At 39.3% G+C, this 26,483-nt stretch overlaps 1 protein-coding gene across 1 annotated transcript in view; it reads right to left on the bottom strand.

Annotated features, from left to right (window-relative positions):
• LOC117462539 (collagen alpha-1(XI) chain-like) overlaps nucleotides 1–23,761 on the bottom strand; it is a 79,942-nt gene extending 56,181 nt beyond the window's left edge. Inside the window, exons 1-7 of the mRNA XM_034104809.2 lie at nucleotides 23,390–23,761; nucleotides 17,411–17,575; nucleotides 14,823–15,036; nucleotides 13,047–13,209; nucleotides 3,861–3,989; nucleotides 413–502; nucleotides 51–143 (exon numbers count right to left, since the gene is read on the bottom strand). Coding sequence (XP_033960700.1) covers nucleotides 51–143; nucleotides 413–502; nucleotides 3,861–3,989; nucleotides 13,047–13,209; nucleotides 14,823–15,036; nucleotides 17,411–17,575; nucleotides 23,390–23,504 — 969 coding nt within the window. The 5' untranslated portion in view covers nucleotides 23,505–23,761. The remainder of the gene's footprint in view (nucleotides 1–50; nucleotides 144–412; nucleotides 503–3,860; nucleotides 3,990–13,046; nucleotides 13,210–14,822; nucleotides 15,037–17,410; nucleotides 17,576–23,389) is intronic.
• Between the last annotated feature and the right edge of the window lie 2,722 nt (nucleotides 23,762–26,483).

Here is a 26,483-nt window from a genome sequence, read left to right as displayed (position 1 = left end):
GATTCAAATACCAATTCAGGTTGTGAAAAGCGGTGGTTTTAAAAAGTTACCGGGCCAGTGGTCTCAGTGGGGGTTTCAGGCTGATTTCCATCCACTGTGGAGTAGTCATACTCATCCGTGTAGTATTCTCCACCAACGTTTGTCTGAATTCAAGCGAGCACACAGGGAAAGCATTACATACATGAGATGGATAACATGAAAATCACGTCATGAAAGCGCTTTTGTGTACACAGCCTATTTTGTGTACACGACTTCTATACATGTGGGGTGCAAAGTGTTATGACAGTCATGGTAAGGGAGAGAATGAAAGATGATGAGAGATAAGAGGTTGGCAAGAAGGTTCGACAACAAGTGAGTGTGTTCGTTATGCATGACGACAGCCATGATAACTGTATCAGTGTGTTAGTGTTACCTCAGCCTTGACTTCTGCAGTTGGGGCAGGGTCAGTGGTAACCGCTCCTTCATTGTAGTCATAGAGCTCACCATAATCATAGTTAGTGTACTGTAAGGAGAAAGGAATAAGTGGCAATCAATTGATTAGTGCAATCACGTAAATAAGAAGGCGCAATTTCTTAGAGACATGTTGCACATTATTGACATGGCATGTAATTAAATGATTGAAATGCGTTTTGTCAGCATGCTATTTAAGAAATAACATGTTCAAATGTAATGAAGAAATGTCACATCCATATTAGAAAACGGTTGTATATGGATGCCAGAGGCAATTCTTGCTTATTTTTTCACCCAAACCCCAGAGCTTTGTTTGACTCTGTTGGAACATTCATGACCATAACCAAGCAAACAGCAATTAAGATTTGTGTTTGCTTCGACAGGATGTTCGACGGTTAATGTGATGCCAGTGAAAACGTATATCCCTCTAACCCCTTATATCTGAATGCCAAGAATGCCTCTGGGTTTCATTAATGGGCCTTTAAAACAGAAACCCGTAACTGTCCTGACTCATCGCATGCGGCTTAATTATGGGTATCTTGGATAGTACAGTAGCAGGGGGTAAAACCACTTTTAATCCAGTCTCTGTGTTAAAAAATATTTCTTTTAAGATTTCCAAAGAAGAAACCTCACTTTCTGGGAAGACGAGGACTGTTGCGTGGGAACAGAGATCATGTTAACTTTCCACTATGCTGTGCTGGAAAGCATCTTGATTTGCCATGAAGGTAAGGCACACTTACAGTCCAGTTAGGAATGGGAAACATGGGAAAAGAAACCAAAGAAAGAAAGAAGAAAGAAAACCATTTCCATCAAATATGAGAATAAGAATCAGATGTGCGCACTGAATTAACCTAATTCTGAATGATCTCAATACAAACTGATGCCTTCAGGCGGAATTTACCAAACCTTATAAATGTAAAAGGAAAAATGCGAAAAGCTTTCTTTCCTCCCAAAGTGTCCGTAACACTTTTTTTTTTTAAAAGAAAATGGCGTATCCTTGCTTATATAGCTTATAGGCAATTTGCATTTAGTTTGATGTTTTATGTTGTTTTTTTCAGATTTTCTCCATATTTTTATGTTTGTATTTTCTCCGTCATGAGGCATGTGCAATATTCATATATCGCTTCTATTACTGTTTTTATTGAACCACTGTTCTGTCGTATATTGAGTTGGATTGGAGCTATTTTCAGCACTTTTGCCAAATCTACATTTCACCTAGAGAGCATTATAATGTTTATCCTACCTTATTATTACATATTTACATTTGATAATCAATTCAAACTCAAGTAGCTAACTTATGTAAGGGATAATACACTTATTTACTTACTTACTTTTCCAGCTGATTCTAGTCTTTTTGCTAAGCTAGGCTAATCAATTCCTAGCCAAAGCTTTATATTAGCCATACAGATATAAGCGGCATGAAACTTTTAATCACACACTCCAAAATGTCAAACTATTACTTTAAGCGTACGTACTTGATAGTACTTGATAGTACTTGATAGTTATTTATTGGCACACTGCCTACAACCGAAAGGGGGAAGTAGATGAAGTTAACAGACCAGCCCCTGAAATGCATCGCTCGATCAGCACAGGAATAAATATTAGTCCCTGGACGGCTGCTGAGCTCATAAAAATAATACAAGATGCACGGCCTGCTGCAATGTTGGCTTGGCCTCCGTTCAGTGGCCCGGAGAGAGAGGGAGGTCACACAAGAACAACTTGGCCAGAACGACTGAGAGCAGAGAAGGAGAGGGTCAGGGGAAAAGATAGAAAAGGATGGAGGACGGAAGAATGATTTATAGTGTTGAAGTGCTTGGCTGAGTTGAAGACCTTCACCACAGCTTAGATGAAAGGCGTAAATACTGAAGCTGGCTCATAACAAAAAAGCTCCCCCTCCCTCCTCTTGCATCGATCCCTCTTCCTCTTTTAACCCAGCTGCGGACATGCGGCTGACGACAGCAAAGGCGACGTGCCTCAGGTCAAGGAGCATCTTCAGAGGCTAAGGTCAAAGCTATGCTCTGAGCTTTTGTAGAATTGTCGAGGTTCAGTGTTTCAGTTGTGGATGAAAACAATTCTTTAACATACTGAGTTGGAATGTAGGAAAAACATTCCTGTTATAACTGATTTACAATGTCCCTGAAACCAGATGGCTCCCTACTGTCTATTTATAATTGACAAGCTCCTTGTCTTGGAGCTGAAGAGTAGCTTGAAGATGAAGCAATATTTTCCAGGACGCGGTACCTGCTGTCCAGCCAACATTTTCAAATAGAGAAGCAGCTCCTGATTTTTTTTTTCTCAAACCAAAGATCTAACATCTACTTTTCCAGGTACTGGGAGTCTAGCTGGGAAGGAAAAGCTGACATTTCCCTGGAAGTCTGGGCAGAGCCTGCAGAACTCGTTAGTGATATAAATCACGGGGCCACTCCAAAGTGGGCTCAGACTTCGTGGCAGGGAAAAGGGAAAAGTTTCCAGTGTGAGCTCATCAGTTATTTGGTGGAATACTGAAGGAAAATGTCAGCCGACAAAAAAGTTTGAACTGTCAAAATAACAGAAGTGTAAATGTAGAAAGACAAATGAGGCCCGACACAAAGAACTGTCTGTATTTAAATAAGGAGAGTTGGCTGAAGAGGCGACAAGTGATGTTTTCCGAACCAGAGGTTATACATTTTAATTTTAGAAGATGAGTAAAACTCAACAATGTATTTTGATTTGTCAGCATTTTCCACAGGTAGACTAAAGCAGAAGACATATTAGAGTTGAAATAGAAACGTATAGCCTACAAGTCTGTCTCTGTCAAAGTACTTCTGCCTGGAGGAAGGTTTGTAAAATATTTTAAGATCATATCATTAGCTGGAGAATGTTTGTGCTTGTTGTGTAATTCTGGCAGACTGAACATTCACTGGATTTAACCGCGGAAAATGTTATCTACTATCAGTCACAGATTATTGTTTAGGTAGCAGGAGTGTTCAAGCAAAAATGTCTGAATGTGGGGGAGGGGAAACTTGATGAGTATCTCAAATGACCCGTACAGTCCGACCATAACTCTTCTCTCTGTTCCTCAAAGCATCACATGTCTAACTTTTCTCAACCCTCAAACAATCCCCAATGGCTTTTTAAAATCAAACTGAATTTAAAAAAAATGATCTAATATTCCAAAAAGAAGAGATTTGGTTTCCCCCATTTTTCTGCCATGACTTCAGAGCTAAGTTGGAAGGCCTCTTTTCAAATTCCTGCTATCATTCTTAGTAAATCTCAAACTCCGGCTCCTTTATTTCCCCCCTCTGTGTTTCCCTCCCTCCCTTCCCCTCCTTTCTCCCAACTCTCTTGTCCTTCTTCCCTCCCTCCGGACAGCTTTGCCTCCCATCCAATCTCCACTCCTAAATCCATCTCGCCCTCCTGCAGACACTGACCTCTTCGTCGGGTTGCTGGGCCTGGGGGGTGTCGTGGTGGTTGGGGGTTTCACAGTCAGGGCTGTAGTGTTCACAGTAGTCATGGGCTGCTCTGGGGTCTGCCACTATCAGCAGCTGCTGGATGTCACCCTGGAGGAGGAGAAGAAGAAGAAGAAGAAGAAAGCAACATGTCAGCCAGAACTCCTGTCAACAGATTTCACAGACTATAGAGTCCTACATTGGGTGGTATTTCCTGTGTTAATTCCCATGTCAGCGTTCTTTGATCTTTAGTGTTTTTAACATAAAACTACGATGGGGCTATGTTATGGCCATCCATTTTTGTTAGTATAATCTAAGGTTTCTACAAATGGTAATTTGTACAGTCCTCTGTGATGCAATTGACCACTCTACTTACATTATAATATACACAAAAGAATCTGCTATGTTCTTCTTACACAGTATTATTTGTTTGTACAATTCAACTTGCATGTCCTGCCCATCCAAGCCATGGAAGCTGCCGCCAATGATCAAAATTAACATTGTTTCCTTCCATAATGACAAATAAAAACCAAATGGTACTATGCACCAATTCCTCGTCGCTTGACTGCCAAAGCTTTGCACCATGTGGTGATAATAAAACGTGATAATGAAAACAATAAGGCAGATTGTGTACAAGAGGCAGTAGTCTCTTGACTAATAATTACATGTAACATTATGGAATAAATGAAGGCTTCAGGGGAGACTTTCAAAAAGGACCATTGTTCAGACCCCCACTCAGCCGTCAGTGTCAGCCAGTCCCCTTACACAGCAGATACAGAACCAAGGTCTGTACTTATCTGAGGCCGTCTGTTTTTCATGATCTTTTGGAAAAGGAAATTAGATCCTTGCTCACAACCCTTCCATCAGCCACATGCTTTTTTTCCATGATCGTCTACTATGGAATTTCTAAACCTGGACTTTCTATGGATCTGATGTGAGAAATGTTATCTATACCCATCAACCATATGGGCAACTCAGGTGAAGAAAAAACTCCACCTGGTGTAAGTGACAAAATGGACAAATAAATAGGCAAGAGAACCTAAGTTTAGTTTTAAAGAGAAATAAGGCACTGTTAGGGTGGCCCCTAAAGAGGAAGCACATACATGCAGATTGCATTAAATGACCGGAGGCGACATCTGTAAAAGCATGGATCCCTGGAACATATTAATCCCGGCCCGGTGTTCCCATCATACATTTCAACAGGTTATTGAACAACCCAAACAACAACCAGAAAGTTCAATTTGACCCATTGATTAATGCATGTGTACTCAGTTCACCTTCTTTTATATTACCTGTTGTATAATTTGGCAACACTTGGTTTTCCCCCACTTGTTTTTCAACCATCCCATGAGAAAAAACATACATATTTTGTCTATGCATGTCCCAATATAACCTGTATATCCATTACCATCCCCCAGTCCGTGTGAGGTATTAGGCGTGGAGATGTCTACAGGGCCTTGGGAGTAATTTATAGCTCACATTTCATTAAAAAAGAGAAGGAAAACAAATTAAAATGTCAGGTTTATACTTCGGTAGTTCTCCAGATTAATTGCAACGTTTTAAATTGTAAAAATGTAGAATAATTAAAACAAGTCAATATATTCTCTTCATCTCCTGATCACCCACAACCACCTTCAATAAAATAACAATGAGCAGCAGTCCTAAATCCAACATGTGGAACCAATGGTTTGTCAGTTTGATTCCCAGACTGCAGGATTAATGCCCAACTGTGGCAATGCATTACACTGAGGTTGCTCTGGGCAGATTCCAGGTGTGAATGTGGAGCAGGGCGTTTCTGCAAAGGAGAGATTTAGTGCTTATTGAAGTTTAGTGCGTATTGAACTAACGCTCAGTGAAAAAACAGGGGGGAAATACCCTGCCCACAAGAGTTCACCCTGTACATTGTTTAACCTCCTGCTACAACTATAACTACAATGACAAATAACAAGGTCTCCAATTCATCTCCAACACTCATTCAGCCACTGCATGTTCCTCAAATGTAACATAAATGGATCAAGAGTCAAAGCCAGAAACGTTTTAAAATCTCTGTCTGTCTTCTCCAGTCTTCCTATGTGAGGCACTTGCAACTTTATATATCTAGTGGGAAAGTAAAAGGGACACAGACTAAACTGCATTTACTACGGCAAGAAAGCAAATATGTGGATCTGGCAAAAAACAACAGGACTTGTCAAGAGACCACACACACTTTGGCCCATTCATAAGATCAGTGAGTGATTCAGTGAGTGATTCATTCCCCCCCCTCTACTTTTACCCTCTGTGTCTCCTTCGTCTTCATCTTGGTACTTTTGTTGATGTTACTGTCTGGATTGCCTTGCACATCTCTCTGGCGTCTGCTGAGATTCCCCCTCAGAATGTCAGGAATGATCTTATCTAAAGCAAGGCATTGGCTCTGCTCAGAGCTGGCACACTCACAATGGGATTAATCCCCCGCCTAGGCTACACTACAATCCACCTATTAATGGGTCTGCCTATAATGTGCACGTGGGTGTAAATACAACGCCCCTAAACACATAAGTAAGTACATAAAATAGAAAATGATGAGACTGACTGATCAACGAGACAAGACTTGAATCATCACTAAACCCCTCCATGTGTGTGCAACCATTCGACTATGTTTGGGTTTATTTGTGTTGAAAACAAACGCACCGCCGTTTCTTCCTCAAGCTTTTCACATCGGATTTTGAGCTACGAAATGAAAAACAGCAATCAGACACCGCTCTGGGCTTGGTGACCTTGGCTGTGAAGAGTATCCGTCCCAACACACAGCTCACACCCGCTAGAGAAGTCACTTGAGGAAAACAACTGGCAGATGGATATCTTCTTAATTTGGCCTTGGTATTGTATTCTTAAAAGAACGACAACTATGAGACTCCGAATGCCACTCAGAGGTGTGTGTGGATTGTGATCAAGGAAGTTGTAGACATCTGGTTGTGAGCACACATTACCTCATCCCGGAGCATACAGCACATGGCTGACCTCAAACAGAGAAACACCACTTTGATTAGATGCAGATAGCTCAGACTGATGACAGGAGGCACAGGGTTTTCCCATCTCGCTTTTGTTGGACTAATATGAAGGCACAAACAAAGAAGTAGTTTGTCTTTGTCTCCACAATATTGATACCAGACCTGATTGAGAAATGTTTTTTAACTTTAGGGTGTCGATTTCTAGACCTAAATGCATAGATCAGCCCCCTCCCCCAGCCACCACCAAAATCTAAAGATATGTTGCCCTGGATTGAGCCTTACAGGCAGATCGTTTTCTCAAATTCCAATACAATGTGGCTACTTTGGCTGCGGTAGGCAAGACCAAAAAACCATCCATGCGCCTACTTTAACCATCGTTTTTACACATGTTCTTTCAGCCATGTATGACTCAACTCTGTGACGAAGTGCTCCCTGAAAGGCTTATAAAATGCAGCAACCGTAAATCTGGGGGGACAAATCTGCAGTTCTCTGAAGAAGTTCCCATACGGTATCTGTGCTTGTACCAAAAAAACCCACATCCAAATCAGAAAAAAATATGTGAATAGAATTGATTACAATAAGTAGATACATTCACACATCTTAAAAATAAATAAAAGTAATAGGCAACTGTATAATTGTCTCTTCTTTTGTATATAGCTGTACATTATATTATATCTTCGACTTTTGAATTGTTCCAATAATAAACCTTACAGGCATTGAAAGACATCATCTTGAGCTCTGGGAAATTAAATTAGGACCGTCATCTGAGATTTTGGATAAAAACCATAATTCAGAAAGTGCTTATTAATCGCTAAACAAAAGGTAATCCCACTTTCCATGTTACTACATAATGATAGGTATAGTTTCCACTAAATCCTTCAGAACAACATGTAAGTACGTAATTAGCTGGTTGAACGGTGGCGGTCTGTGGCCAGGTGCAGCAGGTCACTGCCTACAGGGAGCAGCTGGGGGTTATTAATGCACCTGGAACACACATTTGGAAATATACCCAAAGCATCTGCAGAATGACCTAATAAAACACAAATGCATAGAGGCAGAATCTGTGAAAAAAGGGTGCAATGATCCCAAAGTTTACACGTGATTATTTATTACTTTACAGACTATTTAAAAAGACAGCATCCTTACATGGCACCAGAATTTGATCTGGCTTTAAAGATGTGTCGACATGAATGAAGGAAGAAAATGACTGTCCATACTACTGCAACTTGGATTGAGCTGATAAGATGACTTGTATATTTACATCCTTTTTTATAAAAGTAATGTCCCACCTCAGGACAGACTTTGCTGTAAAAACCTTAAACTCTATCAAATCACTGTAACCCGCTGTCACACTGAACCATCATCAGCCAGATGTGGCTGGATTCGAGGCCAAGTGAAATGCAGCTGTCCAAATCAACAGGCTATTGCTTAAATGTCTTTTTCTTGCAGTATCTTTGGTAGCCATCTTTTTTTTCTGTATTTTCTTACTTTTATCATCAAAATACCTGCTTTTCAAACTGATGGGAAGGGAGCACACATTTTTGTAAGAGAAAATAAACAGATGGAATTTTAAAACTGTACAAGGGGAACAATTAGGCTGGAAGCAGAACGAGGAAAACTATCCCGATTCCTCAGTGTTTTATGAAATGCAGCCTTTGTGGTCAGCACAAGGATAACGTTTCTTTGACAGCACTGGAGGCATACACATGTCTTGCACCCTTTGAATATTCAAATATTTCTTCTGCCAGTAGCTCACAAAACGGTTTAACTATTTGATCCATCTGCTTGCTTGTCTGTCTGCCCTTTCTTTACTTCTTTCTCTCTCAGTCTCCTTTATCTGGCTGTTCTCTTTTCCATCAGCCAAAGTATTTAAGAAGCACCTTGAGTGCATTACCTCGTGGCTGTGCTGGGACCACTGAGATGGGGTTAAGGGACAAGGAGGTCAGATACAGGTTCACTTTGACAAATATACTTTTAATCTTCCGTTTCTTCGTATAAATGCTTGTTGAAAATATCAAAATCTGAGTCTGAACTTATTCTTGGGAGATACATATCGGTTCAAATGGGATTCTTCCTTAACATCTAGGATCTTAACTCTGGCCGTTTCTCAATGTCGAGTAAACCTGCTGCAGAGCCACTATTTCAAGTATACTACGTCATCGAGTGGCGCAGAAGGACTGTTTAAATGCATGTTAAATGCCCAGCATTCGGCGCCACTCGATGACGTAGTATACTTGAAATAGTGGCTCTGCAGCATGATAAAAGTGTCAAAACTAATTAACAGCAACACTCACACAACTTCATACAACTATGAAGTAATTACTATATTCCTATAACGCAACTCTACGAAAAACATTTTGTTACTGGAGGGAGAAAAAGTGACTGAGGCAGACTGTTTCTCTTTCTGCCAACTCATAAACAATGATTCACTTTCAGGCTGAGCCCATCAGAGCCTTGTTAGATTCCTCTGCCAAAGACTGTCCTGCTTGAGGGACAGTATTTTTGGAACAATCTACTACGGAGTAATGACAGACACATAAACAAACTATCTTCGCCTCCTCACAGACACAGACTCCTTTATATGCACATCTGAAATAACACACAGAAAGCACACACTCTGTCATACGGGCACAAACTACAATCCCACCCTATCCCTTAAATTCTGAGGAATGGATTTGCATAAAAATGAGGAATGATTGAAATATCGTGTGGCTTTTATTTAAAAGAAAAAAAGCACAAGAAAGGGGAAAAGGGCATTTGGAGTTCTGGAGCGTATCTTTTAAACAGCTGTGCATTCGGAGCCAATTCTAAGCACACTCGCACACTGATCATATTTTCCCCCAGCCTTTGCTCTCCCCTGTGCTTCGAACTTTGACACCTGCTTATGCAATCTACTGCAGTAAGGTAGCCATGTCACAGCTCACAGCAGTTTAAGTGAGAAAGCTCACAGCAAACCTCAGTAATTAAAGTGCAGAATGGCTCCAAAGATGGGAAGCTTGGTATACTGAACAATACATTCTCTAAATCATGAATTATAAAAAGGATTGGACAAAGAAAAACTGTAGAAAATGTTTGCCTTTTGTTGGATCCATTTTCTAAGGTAAATGTAGGTATAGGTCATGAAATACTAATGCTTATAAATATTAATTTATATATTACATGAATGGGTTTGGGATGGTCAGGGTTAGGGAAGGGTATTATGTAAGATATCGACTTCCATCTTTGCCTTACGCTAGCAGTGATTCCCACAGCATGTTAATACTTTGGGGGGCCCCCAAAGTATAATGGCTCCCCCCAAAGTATAATGGCTCCCCCCAAAGTATAATTTGTGTGTTTTTTTTTACTCAGTGAGCACTCATTTGCATTTGCATTGGTGGCAATGAGTGCTCAGTGAGTAAAAAAAACTTAAAAAACCATAAATTATACTTTGGGGGAGCCATTATACTGGTAAACAGCCTCTATGGGCGCGAGTCCAGACCCACTTTTGGAATCAAATGATGACGTCAGTGGGATTATCTCCTTTATCAACTCCTAAGCATCCCCGGGACAACATCACTAGCCCCGCCCATAAAAAGGTGTGAACTTGAGCCAATCAAGGACTACTACTACTAGGTCGTCCTTAGACGAGTTTGCCAACGGGTTCGCCAATCCTCACTAGAATGCAGGAATTGAGAAAAAAAAAAAAAAATTTGAAATTTTTTTCCCCCCCCCGAGTCGTTCCCCCAAAGTATATTTCATTTCTGCGGGAATCACTGAAAGGGGTATGCATGATAACACATCAGAGGATCATCATATAGGATCTATCCTCTGGGCATCACTATAACCACAGAAAATATAATGGTTAGTTTAAAATATGTCATAGGAAGGTCGGGGATTAACTACATAATTGGGACCTATCCTGGGACTATATTAGTGATACCATTTTTTATTTTTTAAATGTCTTTGAAATTACGGGCAATAGGTTCATTGTTCCTTTTACTGACAGATATATAAGAAGATCAATAGCACATGTTAAACATAAATACATTACATACAAGACCTTGGAAGAACTGGACTCAGTCACCTGATTGCGGGGATGTTTAAAATGTTTCCATTGTATTTATCTACAGTAGATATTGCAGCCACCATGATCCAAGTTTCCATAGCCTCCAAGGTTTACTGATTGTAGAATATAACAGCTGAAGAATGAATGCCAAAGTATAATCCGATACTAGGTCGGACCCAAACACATGGCTTACATACTGCACCTTTTTGTATCTAATTAAATGAATAGAAAATACCTTTATGGCCAGTATGATTTATTTGCAATCAGCAATCCAGTGTGTCTTTAAGAAGCCAGTTTAAAACAAATTAAAGGTTATTAAACCTGAAGTGGAAATAATTACAGTCTGTGATTGCTGAATTCATTTCGTTTCAACAATGCCTTTGTATAAATACCACTAATATAAACCACCTTGGATCATGCAAAAAAACCTTGGAACAAAGGAAAACTATTTTTTATTCCCCCAGGTTTTAAAAAAGGTGAACAAAACAAATTACTCTGCAATTCAAGAACCATTAGTGTAATATATGTTCTAACTAAGACCACTCACAAGAGCCAAATGGCTGACCCTAAATCAGCATTTAAAATAGAAAAAGCTATTTAGCTACTTTAATCCTCTCAATTACTTTAATTACTTTCCAACCACAATCACTGTGGCTTTCACAATTATGTTATTTACTGTTGGTAATGTTATAAAATGAATTCACAGTTGTGCCTTTTGTACTTTGTAAATTGTGTCTATATGTTTAACTTCTATTTCTTGCAATGTGATCTTCTTGCCAAAAACCTATCACTGAAGAAGGGTGGGTTGACATTTTCATGAGGCTCCCGGTGGAACTTCATCTCTAACCCCAAACATTGTGCAGGCTGTTCTACTTAGCAAGCATTCCACATGCACACATCAAAGAGAGGCTATTGTTTTCGGAAATAGCATTGAGCTAACAGTATCCACTCAGCTCATAGCTGTGCTAAACCTGGCAGCTAGGACCTCCATTTCATAGTTGCCACCTCGGTTATTGTACATTGATTCACAGTTATTGAGGTTATAATATAAAATCATCTCTAAAAATGGTGGCAAAATTCCCGAATCTCCAATAACACAATGTCCAATATTTAACACAAGTCTATTAGACCTCAGTTTTCCTTTCAATATATCTATATTCAAACAAATCCAAACCAATGTTGAGAGCAAGAAAAAGCACTTCGAACAACATTTCCCACATATTCTGCCCATACTTGCAGAGTATAAATGCCAATATTGTTGTTCTGGCCAATGAAATTTACCATTCACTTTATGCACAAGTACATGAAAGACACATACAATGTCTGGTTTTAAAGTGCTTGGACTGAAGAGGACAATAAAATAGTCTATTTTCTCAATGGTAAATGAGATTCATTGAGTGTCGGATTCAGAATATGCTTCCTATTACATCCATTCATTCATGCTTGGCCAGAATGGAGACATCACTGGCATAGTAGGTAGGATTTCCCTGAAAAGATAATCACTTCAGTTTACTGTTCAAATCTGCATTACATTAGGGAAAAACTCTTCTGTGGAGATGATGGAGACATCTTGATATCAGATATCAGGATCAGAGGTGAATTTAGTTGTATCTTTCCCAGAAAACAAGTCTTATTGTAGTCAAATTAACTATTGAAGATTATAATAACTATAATGTGACCATGGCATTGAAGTCATGTGCCTTAACAGACTCGAGTAGTTTGAGAAGCCAGCGAGCACTCTCATATCTGGGCATTAGTTATGTAGCTGGAGCTAAAAGTTGCCTAGCTTGGGTTAGCATGAAGACTGCACTGGTTTAGCGCTTTGTAATAATTAAAAAAATATCCCTACCAACACATTTGAAATATGACGTGACATCGACAATCTGAACAGAAACGTACATTTTAAAGTGATACGTTGTGTAAATGTCTTGCTCTGTAACTTCTAGTCTTTGGCTCCAACTTAATAATTACAGCACAAAAATGAAAGTGTCATGCTTCTTCTTAAGTAACTCTTGACCAAAAGCTAATAAAAACACATCAAATAATGTTAAACCACTCATTTGAACCCATTAACACCCCAATCACAACACAGCTAGCTTAATCAAGGTGGATAGGGATTCAAAATGGCTGCCTTACTTCAAAGACTTCCTCATCCAGGATTCTGGTTCCAAAGACAGTAATGCCTTCTGTGTTGATGACGGCCTGGTCGCTTCTGCCGAGGGGCCTGGTCACCTTCTTCTTACAGTCCACAATGATGGTGACACTCTTCTTCTCCACGCTGATGGCTACACGATGCCATCTGTGCAGCGGGGGAGCAAAGTGGGGGGTTAGAAATATAAACACAACGCTCTGGCACTTCCTGTCCTTTCAAGAAAACTGCCACAGTCTGTGTTTGGAAGAAAAGTGACATTTTGATAAATTGTTCTTAATGAGAGTTCACAAAGATAAGATCATTGCCACTGTTATATCTGTACAGAATATACACAACTACATCCTGCAGCTGATTAGCTTAGCTTAGCCTAATGTTGCGACTGGAAGCAGCTAAAAATATTGCGCCTCTAAAGTTAAAGAATTCAGATTTGTTTGTCTTGTTAATCAAAAAAGCAGATACAGAAAATAACCTTTAGTAACCTCCAGTACTATTTTAATGACTATATAAGGAAACATATATCTACCAACTGCTTCAATAGTGAACTCATGGTTGCTGGTAGCCTGTTGTTTTTTGCAGAGATAAGCAAGTAATAATAATAGTAATAATTCATTTATTTTATATAGGCGCCTTTCAAGGCTCTCAAGGTCGCCGTACAAACACATACAAAACAAGATACACAATACATAACACCAGCATAAGAGACATAAACAAGACAATGCAGTATATAAATCAATCAAATAACCAAATAAATAAAAAACAGAGGATGTGTGATGGATAATGATCAGGGTGGATTTGCGAGTGTGAAGAGATGTGTTTTGAGGCGTGATTTGAAAATGGGGAGAGAGTCAGTGTTGCGGATGTCAGGTGGGAGGGAGTTCCAGAGGCGGGGTGCAGAGCGGCTGAAGGCTCGAGACCACATGGTGGTTAAACGGAAGGGGGGTGCAGTAAGTAAGTGTAATTTGCTAAATGTAGGAATCATCTTTTAAATGTCCTTTGGTTCCACACTCTTAAGTATGTAGGAAAATAAATACATTTGATGTATGTCTCATGTCAAAGAGGATAAGGAAAAGTGTGAGCAAACCCAAAGAATTTAAAAGTCATACCAATATCTCAGATGTCATTGTTTTTTAATGTGTTGGTTCACAAGACACCTTTGGAAATGTACACTACTGAAGGCTACATACTGTATATAGCAGTTATTATTCTGATGTTTTATTATTTATAAAATCTATAGCAGACAAACATGGGATCATGTCTGAGCATTTGTGAAAATGATTGATCGCAACTTCTAAAAATGATTTGTTTTAGAGTCATTGGGCAGCCCATTACTGCATATCAGTATACAACCGCTGCAAATCATCAGGAAAACAAAAGACTGTGAGCAATTTATTTGCCATTACTGTCTGACTTGTTCCATATGGCTTTAATGACTGAACAAACATGGGATGATAATAAATCTTCAGAGCTGTTAAGCAAGCTACTGTAGGAAAGTTAATGATGCTCTGAGTGATTGAGAAAATCTGTGGAGCATATTGGTTTTGTTTAGCATTAAATTATTTCTTTAAATGTGTATAAAGTGCTCAAGTTGGGCATCTAAAGGTGCTGTTTAGCTCTTGAGCCAATCAAACAATCTTCACAGAGGTATTGAGATTTACATTTACCCTGAAAATGCAAGCAAAGATCCAGGGGACGTACAAATATACAACCCACATCTGACCCAACATGTTCAAGCCCTCTTAAAAGAGCAACCAGTCACTTACTTCCCGTCAGCCAGGTTGATGGAGCGGAACAGGGGGTACTCCTCGGGGGCAGGCTTGCCATTCTGGTCCTCGTACAGGAAGACGGGCGCACGGCCCACCTCCACGCCCAGCTGCTGGATGCCTTGCTCGTTGTACACCGACAGCAAGAAGGACTGGAGGCCAGCCTTGGGCTTGATGGTAAACAGGATGGAGAAATCTTCTGGGAAAACTCCTCCTGAAGGTTAAACAATCAGCAGGCATTTAGTTTGGTATGTAAGTAAAATATATTTCGTTATAAAATCTGGGTAAATGCACATTTTTGTCAGAGGGTTTTACAGCATTGCTCTGCTTCAGATGCATACAACTATACATATGGAAACATCCCAGTATAACCACAGCATTCTTAATACAATCTAAATAAATAGCTCTTGGAAGTTATCTCAGGACTGTTTACTTAATTTCAGAGGATGTTGCAGAGAAGGTTTACTGACTCCCTACCTCCTTACTAGCTCTAAGAAATAGTTTGACATTAAGGAACATTCTTGTTGAGATACAATAAGAAGACAATTACACTCTATTACAGTGTACCGTGAAGATTAAGCTTTAAGGAACATAATACAGTCTCCTTTTCACTTTATTTCCAGTCATGTAATCTATCCTTCTCTGAAGTCGGTATAAGAGCAATTGTATTGTAATGACTGAATTGAATAATGGCAAGTTTATTAGTGTTCACATTAAACCCAAATGTCTAGACAACTGGACTTGGAGCAGTGTTTATTAAGGAAGCTAAACGAGTGCCTGGCATCCCCTGAAAGGACTTGAGGTTGGTGATGTAGCCACAATAATTGTACAAGGGCAGTAAACACTCAAACAAATGTCATATTTTTGAATCCATAATAGCTGGGTTCAATGACAAAATAACTAATCCCGATCCAATGAAAGTCCAATTATTCTGACTGACGACATTTTCACACCTCCAACCTCTCAAGCTTAATTATAGTTTTCGAAATTCTGTTACTGAAAGTGTTGGTGTGCGGGCAGTTTTTGCCAAAAATCACAGAAATAAAGTTATAATACCTCACACTGTTTGGTTTTTAATCTATGACACTAAGCCACACTGAAAAAAAACACTGCATACACTGGAAACTATTTTTTCTCAACAGCAATACACTAATAAAATAATATTCTATATACTTTTTTTGCTATGAGTAAGTGAGCAGTTTGGGACTCCTCCTATACCTTGACCAAGTAATAAAAAAACAGGCCTCTGGTGACCTTTACCTTTTATATTATAAAACATTGTATTGTATGTTTAAAAGCAGCATGTTTCATATTTCAGCTTAAAAAAGGCATCTGGCAAGTTTGGAAATCGACAAATGTATCTGTCACCGGCTCATTCGTTTTGTAAAGTCATTAGTAATGACAGAGGTGTTGTCCCCTGCAGTTCATTATAACATGTTCAGATTAGCTAATGAGAAGCAATGAGTGTAAGAAAGTAGCACACCAAATGGTTACACAGTTGAATAGCTTTTGTGTTTCTCCGATTGGACTCCTTCCAAATACAATTTTAAATATGGCTTTATTTCACACAAAACAGCCGGGCAGCAGACTTTGAGTCCCTTGGCATGAAATCAATGCTAGGTTGCACTACATTATCCAAACAAAGCATACTGCAGTCTGCCAGCAATCAAACTTGAGGACAGGATCAGTCCCCAAGACATCAAAAGAAATATTCCTCTCATTGATTTGATGAAATCAATTGTGGGTTTTCCCAAAATATCAAACAACAAAGATCTGGTGTCTACTTGAATCATATCTTTACATGGCATACACCATATACTGAGTGATTATCAGCCCTATGGGTATTCAACATCTTCTAGATAACAATTTCTGAAAATCTGTAGTGCAGTTTGGAAAACAGGTGTTAGTCGTTATGGGTTTCATTACAGTCAGTCACTCCCTGTTTTTTTGCAATTTAATGTGAAATTGTAATATCTTTAAGATGTTTCTATTTTGTCATTACAGTAAGTGGTTCATGACAGTAAACATAATCATTTGTTTAATTTTAATCCATTTGTTTGTGTGGGCATAACATTTCTAGCTTCAGGGATGTCAAAATCTGTCATTATCCGTTATTCTGTCCAGCACTTCCACTTCGAGACAGGAACATTTCAACAATTCGACATTTCTATAATTCATAATATTCCCATCAGTTGTACTGTATTTAGTTTTGTTCAGTGCTAATAGGCAAAGGATAGCATGCTAAAATAAGATGGTGAACATGGTAAACATTATACCTGCTTAACATTAGCATCTTCATCTTGAGCATATTAACATGCAGGACATTAGCATTTAGCTTAGAGCACTGCTGTGCAAAAGTAAAGCATTGGAAAGGAACTGTCATGGCTGCAGACTTAGTAAAGTTGCATTGTTCTTTTTACAATGATATTGTGCAAGTGTTGCAGTGCAAACGTTGCTTTTGTAAGGTTTTATGCAAAAGTATACCCAACTATCAAAGAAATTGGTTGAAATGCTCTGTTTCAGATGAACAGATTGGGCAAAGCTGCCTAGTTCAGCTTCAGAGTAGAGGCCTGTGATCCGTAGGTTACCTGGGAAGAGCTGTTTGGTTGGAGCACTGATCTGAGCCTCTTTTCCCACTCTGTAAGCAACGTCTGGTTTGGATCCTCTCCGGGACGTGCAGAAGCCTGGTGTTTTCCGTACTCCTTCAGGAGAGCTCTGGAAGTCTAGAGCCTTCAGGACATCTACTGGTTCAGCTGAGGAGAGAAATAATAAAATATGTTAACATTACCCACAGATACTTGGACAGCAAGCATTTCATAACATTTGAAGAGAAATAAGCTGTTTTGGGAATGCATCTGTTCAAAGGGCTAGCTTAGGTTTCCCTATTTGAGTGGGTCACTCGTAACTTTGGTCCTACCTGAAAAGGTTTGTATGTAATAATAGATAGGTTTTTGTGAAAAAGACAAAGAGAAGATTGTTAATGCTGCATTAATGTGCATCTGCATAAATTGGAAAGTGATTTTCCTAATCATAAATAGGCTTGAACATTTTATAAGTAAATTCTCAGTCTGCTGGAAACAGACACATTGCATCATATGTGCAAAAGAAAGAACAATAATATGAATACTAAAGGAACCTTAGCTGCGTTTTGCAACAACAATATAACTTGAACTCATTAATTGAATACACATATACTATAAGGCATATGAGTGTACATGGCGTAAAAGCTGCATGCCATTTTACAGTGCACTGTAAGCATATTTCAGCAGTTAACAGAAAACCTAATGGGTCCTGGCATTTTGATGATAAGTCAACATTTACACCAATTACCCCTTCTTGGCCAAATCTGCCAGTAAGACCAATTGTTCATTTATGAGCTACCTTGTCAGAGGACCAGTAAAAATGTTGGTAACCATTCAGCAAACATAAGCGGCCCCCTCCTCAGCTCCAATATTACCCCCACAGCTAAAAGTTACAGCATCTATGGGATGATAAAACTCATGGCTGCTGATCACTGGCTCTTTCTGAATAAGGAGAACGCAGAGGGGGGGCAGCTTTACAAGCTTCTTAAAACTACTAAACTCTTTTCTATCAAGGTGCTCAGTGTCTGACTGCTGTTCTTTGCAGTAATAAACACCATTTCTTATTCACTCTATCTTCAGTAATTGTCTAACACTTAACACTCTCACTCTGTAATGTGTTGTTGATCTCTTAAACTCCTATCTCTCCCATTCCCCATGGCACAGTTACAATGTGATAATTGGGAATGAACAAAACCTTATAAGTTAGGTTGTAAGACTAGTGTAGACAGGGGTGTTGGCGTACAGCTAAACTATATTTATGATTTAACACATCTGCCTAGGGCGGCATTTGCCTACAGAAATGCAGTAAGACGAGTTTGTTAATTAATGGTATAAAAAAATATATTCTTGTTTTTATATTCCTCAATTTGATAGTGATGATCCTGCATTAAGTTACTACCTGTCTGTATTTGGCATAGTTAATTAAAGTTAAGCATTCATTATAAAATACACATAAACAAACAATATTGCAACATTGCCATGGGTCTCCATGCAAATACTGGAAGTAATATGTTTATTAACAACCAACAAAAAGTAGTTTTTTATTTAGGAGTTGTTTTCCATATTCTGAAAGTGGTGTTAAAAGACATCACTTATATGTTTTTGTTGATGATCTGACCAATATTAATACTCAGGGAGACATTTAAGAGCTAAAAAAACTAGACTGTGACAGACATCTCTTTAATGTTTGCTCAAATTAGCTTACAGTAGCCATTAGCAGGCCTTGTTCAGAAGAGACCAAGTAAGGCTGTCGCAGCAAAAGTGAAATGAGCAAGGGTGTGTTTAATAGCTTATATATTCAACTTTTAAATGTGTTATGCTTTCCTAGAAAGGTAACAGTCTCGCTTTAATTTAGCAGTCGTGAATGAATGTGATGATTTACAACTTCATATCAATGTTGGTGAGGGGTCGCTTGATTAAAGTTGGTGTTATAATAATAATAATAATATGCTGGCATTGTCTAAAAAAAACAAGATCAAACCCTTTACCCCATAGCTCTTGGAACATTTGCTGCCTTGTAATTTAATGAGACTAACCACATGCAATACCATCTCTGTGCTGTTGTATGGTTAATATATACTGACATTTAAACAAAGACTAGATTACACATCAATACTGAACAATGTATTGTTCCGATTACAATTTTGATTAAACTGGCAGCAAACTAATGTACAGGTCCAAAGTAGAGAATAGAATAACCAACATTACAGTTGAATTACTGTACAGGAAAGTTACATTTCCACTCCAAACCAAACCCAGTGTAACCCAAGTATTAAATGATATGTGTGGAACTGCAGAAACCACAGCAGTAAAAACCAGCATGTTACTAATATGTCTTTTCAGTGAGTCAAGAGGCAGGATGTGTCCTCTTCAAAATCCCCAGCAATTAGAAACAACGTCTGAATGGTCTGCTTACATTCTCAGTGGGAAGATAAGGCCTTTAAAGAACGGCAGATAACAGGCTCAATGTTAAGTCTCCCTTCCTTGAAAACATCTGAGATGCATGTGTTTGATACTGGCTTAAAAGCATTGTGGGAAAATCATTGAAAGGGATCAGAAAGAAAACGTTCTTGAAATTCCCAATGCAGGAAATCTCATCAATACTGCATAATAAAGTTTGGTCAAGACTCAAGAGACCAAAAAGGCATACACTGGTGGAGAGAAAGGATCATAATGTCAAGGAATAGTGTTATAGCCCTTTTCTCCCCATCAATTGAAGAACCATTTTTTCACGTAAAATGTACACCCTAAGCTGTTAGTGCTTTTTCCATCCGTCTTCCAACATCAATCTAAATTGAAAGTCAAAGGCAAGGTAATTATAATAATATACGCCTGTTTACGTTTTCTATTTTTGTAAGTCACGTGAAGCCAGGAAGTGCTGATTATGCAGTTCCTTTTCACTTTCAGTGACCAGGAGGGGGTCTGATGGGTAGAGCTTTAAGTCCACATGCTGAACCCATTATGTTACTGGCACCACTCCCTATACCCCCCCCCCCAAATAAAAACATACATGAGACTAAACGGAGAAGGCCCCATCCCTGTAGCTACTTCTCCTGTGACCAGAAAAATAACAGCTTGAGTGATGAATCAAACTCGCCTGATTCCAGCATATGCTCAGAGATGTTTCTCGAGTTTTATCATATTTGAAGTTATGCAGATCTGCTCTTAAAAGTAATGGGGACTGGAGTAATTGATGCTGATATGGGTCCAGATGACACAATTCATTAATTTAAAATGTGAAGAGTATAAGCATCAAGCAAGCAGCACTGTTGGGTCTTTTCTCTTCTCTTTTAACCAACTTGATGAACTGGGAGAGAGGTGGATTTACAAAGGCTTTAGGATTGACATTGTCATAATAAGCAATTTAACAGACACAGGGTTTGTTTTGTTCTTAAGACTATACCAGACTGACTTTGGATTTCAACACAGACAGAGTAAAGTACAAATGTGGGGTACCAAACACCAAGTATAAAACCTAACACCGAATGCCTCATAAAAATGAAAATAGTCTGTGGCTCTTCTGAATATTGTCCCAAGTACAGAGCTACTGGTTCTTGAAGAAAAAGAGAAAGAAAGCTTGGACTAAAGGTCTCTTTGTGAGTTCCAGAATGCCTCTCTGCATTACTGCATACCTCAAGGCCTCATATATTCCAGATGTGCTGAATTGGCCAGGAACCCCCCCACACCCGCACCCCCAACTCTTCAGCCCCACTCTTCCACAACCATCTCTTCACAGAAGCCCTGAAAAACCGGCAATATCCCAAAACCATTAAAGAACCCAAATGAATAAGCATGGGTCTTAAACTCTTTTGTGTCTCGTAGGAGCCAGCATTCTATACCCTCAACGCATCCTTAAAAAGAAAGATTCCCCTTCTTCTTCCACACTTAAAAAGGAATAGCCGATATTCTAATGATAAGGATGAAAAACCACAAGAGAGAGAAGACAGTTGTCTCGTGCTCAAGGTACCAAAGCAGCTTCAGACGAGCCACAGTCTGAAATGTAATCTTCAGTCTCTGATTTTTAATGACACATCTTCCTGCCTGCTGTCGGGGACTTGTGATATACTATCTGCCATGTTAACAAGCTACTAACATGACAAAGAAGTGTGATTTCCCCTGCGGTAGTAAAGCATGTAGTGGCAGGAGGGAACTGTTAAAATCATTAAAGCAATTGCACCAGCAGACTTTAACACATTTAAATACCATTTTCAGCGATATAGTCAAAATGTCAAGGCCCCTGAATCTCATAACTCAACAGAGCCATACAGTTTGATGTTAAAGTTCAGACTTGTGATTAACTTTTCAATATGTGTCATTCTGACTTAATGTCTCTGCGGTCGTGCGCAGACATCATGGGATGTCTTTTCGGGCTTTTTTGTGACACTGGCTACTACTGAAAGTTGGCAGAAAAAGGCAGCAATTAAAGTACATTGGAAAGACTGTAAATGTTTGCTCGCAAGTCATGCAATTATGGTTAGTCTAAGTATCAGTCAGAGTGAAGGAAGATGGGCAATGGGCAATGCATGCCAATGTGGTATTTGATTTTTTTTAAATATTTTCATTTTTGGGGAGCTCTATCCAATTTGCCCTATGCCGAATGATTTCTTTATGTATCATAGGTATTTTAAAGATGTCCTTTTTATATGACTTAATTCATGTCAGTGTCATTGCTATGATAAAGGAAGGTATTATTTTTGAAAGGTTGCGTCATCTGATGTCAAAACCACAAATATTAAAAAGTCAGACAACAGTGTATTTCAGTTAAAGCCACAGTACAGTATGGATGTCTCTCAGACATCACAAACAAGGACAACACTTAAAAGAAGAAGTTAATGTGACCAACATTTGTGTTTTTAAAGCAAAGAAAATACTCCAGTTTTTTTTCTTTTTTCCACCAACGCCCCTTTTTGGACTTAGTGGGAGCCCAGATAATGTGGAAAGATGGTGATCCTTCAGGAGAGAATATGAATTTCACTCCCAGAATTCCATAGTCTCGAGCCCAGTGTCTTGGAAACGTTTTGAATATTTATCACAAAACCTACATCTATAAAGTTACACTGTGCCACAGCAAACTCTATTGACAGCAAAATAACATATGTATGTCAATTTTAAGCCTTTTGTGAATTTGATTTAATTGTTAAGCTCTTACTTTGCTGATATGTTGTAGATAGCTTAATGCACTAAATGTGGACCTATGTGTAAAATGCATGTGTCAATCCTCAAGGGGTTCCAATAATACTGCTTTTTTTTCTGTGATCACATTATCTTCAATAATTAGTCAGCATAATCGAAAAATAAGTGGTCATAAGACCCATCTTGCACACTTTTTACACAGACCACAAGACTATGTGTGCCAAGATGAAAAAAACGATGAGCCTCTCCCCACTGACCACACCTGGATGGCAGACTACTTCAACACTCAGAGGGAAGGAGCAGCATCGCTTCTGTTTGTGCCAAGAATAAACCTTAAGTTGCAAACAATCACAATATTGCAACTACTGTATGTAGCACATATAGTAAAGGTTTAAGGTACGTTTTTGAGGTGGTAACTTCAAAGTCATCAACAAGCTTACAGACACAACTGTGGTGACCCCTTTAAAAGTTACTGGATAACGTGATGCAGGTGCAGTCATATAATATAGGCTCAGTTTGGTGTCACTCAGAAATATACTTTAAAAAAACAAGTAAATGCAGGCATCATGAGGTAAATTGCTTTGAATAAAAAAAAAACACAAATAAGAAAGTGTGATCAGTGTTGTATGATACAGTGGGCAGGCAGGTCTACTGAGCATCTGAAAGGTGTATAAACAGAGTAATGGTGACTTTACAGGCCATCGATTGGCAGCTACTTAAATAAAGTTGATGGTTGGTCGCTGCTTAACCCACTGTCACCTATATGGGCCAGCCTATAGGAGGCTCTTAAAGTCCGGGATGCCCTGGTGTTGGCACAGTGACCGTGACGTGGGGTAACATGCAGCTTCTTACCTGCTCTGACACCGGCAGCTTGCAGAAGGAACGTTAACGTGACCGCAGCGATTAGCGTTGAATCCCATAGACATTTTTTCGTTTTCCACCTGGTGGTACACATATGCATCTCCATGATTAGTGCCCGCGGCCGTACAGAAAAAGGGCGACTTTTGACAAAACTCGGTCCCTTCCACAATCCACAAGTGTAGTGTGCTTATACTAGAGCGCCATGTGTGAAAGTAAAAAAATCACAGCCAGACCGGGCCCTTCAGATCCACTCCCTCTTAAGTCCAGATCTCAGACTGATGGTGAATGGCTTTCATGCAAAAAGCGCAAGGCACTCGGTTCCCTGAGCTGCGCACGGTCAGGAGGCTGGACAAAAGCCGCAACGCTGAACCTGAACCGACAGCGAGATACTGACACTGGAAAATCCTCCGTTCATCAAATCACCAGTCAGGAAAGTTGTCTAGGGATCCGCCCCCTGAGCAACAGCATCATGCGGAGTATCTGCACATCCCACTGCAAACTAATTACAGGACGCAGTGAGGTCTCCCAAATCCTACAAGATCTCTTTTTACAAACTTTTACTAAGATGTCAAGCTAAATATGACAACAAAGCAATTTACCAGCTTCAACTTTCTGTTAAAAACAATAAGGTTATAATAAGAATAAAAGGCATAGAGCAGATACAGCAGGAGAGGTATTCAACTAAATGCCACACACTAAAAGCAAATTAAGTGGTGGGGTGGAGCTATTATTCTAAAGGTTTCCCGAAAGAATCTGAAGAATAGCATCTCCACGTGTCCATGGCTAAAATAAAAGCCCAAATAGCCAGAATTAAATGTGTTCCAGATACTAGGAGTTCCCTCGAGGAGCTCTTGGACTTTTTTTTGGACAGCAGGGCTCCTGAGGTCTGACAATAATTAATGGTTAAAGATGGCTGGAACAAAGAATGGAAGCACAGGTGGTAGCTATATACAGTCCTCCCCTTGATTTGTTTTTTCTTGTGAACAGATGAGAGACAGGTTTAAAAGTGCGATGGCAGCCAGTGACACAAACACGTACCACATTTCGGGAAATGTGTTTACATGTTTTATCATGAGGCAGACATTAGAACAACATTAGTAGATATTTAGGAAAACATTAAGTAGAGCACTGAGCAGGTGTTGAATATATATGAATATGAATAGATTGGACAATGAAAAATAGGGATTAAGTAATTAAAAAAGGCTGATTAATGGCTAGATGTCTGGACTTCCTTTGAATATAAAGCTCAGGCGCTGATGTGCGTGTACATTTGACTTTGATTAGTTGTTTTTTTAAAACATTTATTTAGACACGGACATTTGCAGAGCATTAGTATATTCAAACACATCTGGTTGCAACTTTGTAAAACCACAGTTTTCTACTGATGGCCACTGTGTTGCTCAACTGGACAAAAAAAAGGACAAATAACTTCAACTTCGCGTGGATAAAACGTATGATAAATACAAACAAAGCCTACAGAACCAATCGCCTAAATGGTTTCTAGGAGATATACGCAGAACTGTGTCATTGTTCAAAAAGTTAGGTTGGATAAAATTGGGCAGATTTTCAAATGTTGGACTGTCTGAACCATTTTAATTATTTAGGACCTGATCATTGACCTTGTTCTTGATCAGCAGAAGGCTTTTTTTACATTTGGTTTTCTTTGGCAGAGAAGGTCGTGTTCATGTCGCTCGCTGGGACTCTGGCCCAACATGTTTGGTACATGTAATTTGACAAGCCCTTCTCTGTTGGCAGAGTACATCTGAACAACCAAACTAAAGTCTTCAGATGTCCTTTCGAACAGGACTTGGACAGCCGTCAAAATGTAGTGACAAGCGTCCAGCGGCTCCTTATAGATTATTGTCTCCTGCGATAGTCTACAATTTTCAGGAAGACTTGACTTTGCAGCTGCCCTCTTTGTAGTTGGGAACCTTGTGATTATAACTGATGCATTCACTCCCAATGTGTGCCAACATGACATTGTATAATTATTCTATAATAAGTCTCTACTCCCTATGGTTCAGCCCAGAGCAGCTATAAAAACAGAAATATCTTGAAAATGCTGCCCACTGGCTGTGTTATCCCGTTGGAGGTAGCTTTTAATCTGAGTGCTTTCAAGTTTCAGAATAAAATTCTTCTGTCTGCGTTCCAAAAATGTGTAGACTGACACACCTCGCTGCAGATTTACAGTCGCTTCAGGAGTTTTAAAATAAAAGTTCCCTCCAATGCACCACAGACACATTTTCTGTCTTACTGTCTGTATATTTATTTAGATTTGTGATGCTTAAAACCACGATACTCTCCAGGAAACATGTAACTAAATGCACAAAAGCATCTCCTCATAATACTTAGAACAACTAATTGATGACAATTTTCCTTCCATTTCACCACATGGTAGTTAACAGCCCTAGGATGTGCACATGGAAATGCATGCCCTTGAAGTTACCTAACCTTAATGACCAGCATGCGTTTAAACCCCTGTCACTAGCTATATGATGGTTCCCTTCATCAATATGCCAGACCAGCTGCAGAGAGAACAAAGTTTTAACGCAGCCTACTGATGTTAAATGTTCTCTACCAGATCTAAAGTAGATGCAACCTCAAGAGCTGCTCGTTACTATGAATTATAAAGCTAAAAGGCCGTGTGTGGCTTGGGGGTGGAGAGGGATGCATACTAGACAGTGCAGACCGCATAACCACAGAGTGGAATGTATGTTTGTCTGGGCATGCTTATTATAAGTGCATGTGGTACCCAGACAGGCTCACCTAGTTGGGGTTTGCTAAAATGTGGGACGGTGTGCTTTCAATTTCAAATGCACCACCTTATTTTATATTGAGTCATATCTTGCTGTTTCACACATTCACTTGGTGCACAGAAGAGATATGAACACCAATAAATCATAATGCAGATTTACATTAGGCATACTTTCATGATCACACAATTAGAAATGCATTTTACAATACAGGTCTCATTCAGTAGTGTATACTGTTTTTGACGTCCTAATCTTGTAAACGCTTACAGTGTAAGTATTTGCAAATCAACCAAAGTAGATTTAAAGCTATATCTGATGATGCATGAAGAAAA

This window comes from Pseudochaenichthys georgianus, chromosome 17, assembly GCF_902827115.2.
Source record: "Pseudochaenichthys georgianus chromosome 17, fPseGeo1.2, whole genome shotgun sequence".
NCBI lineage: Eukaryota > Metazoa > Chordata > Actinopteri > Perciformes > Channichthyidae > Pseudochaenichthys > Pseudochaenichthys georgianus.
Note: the sequence above shows the minus strand (reverse complement) of the source record. Positions and strands in the feature narration are given on the sequence as shown.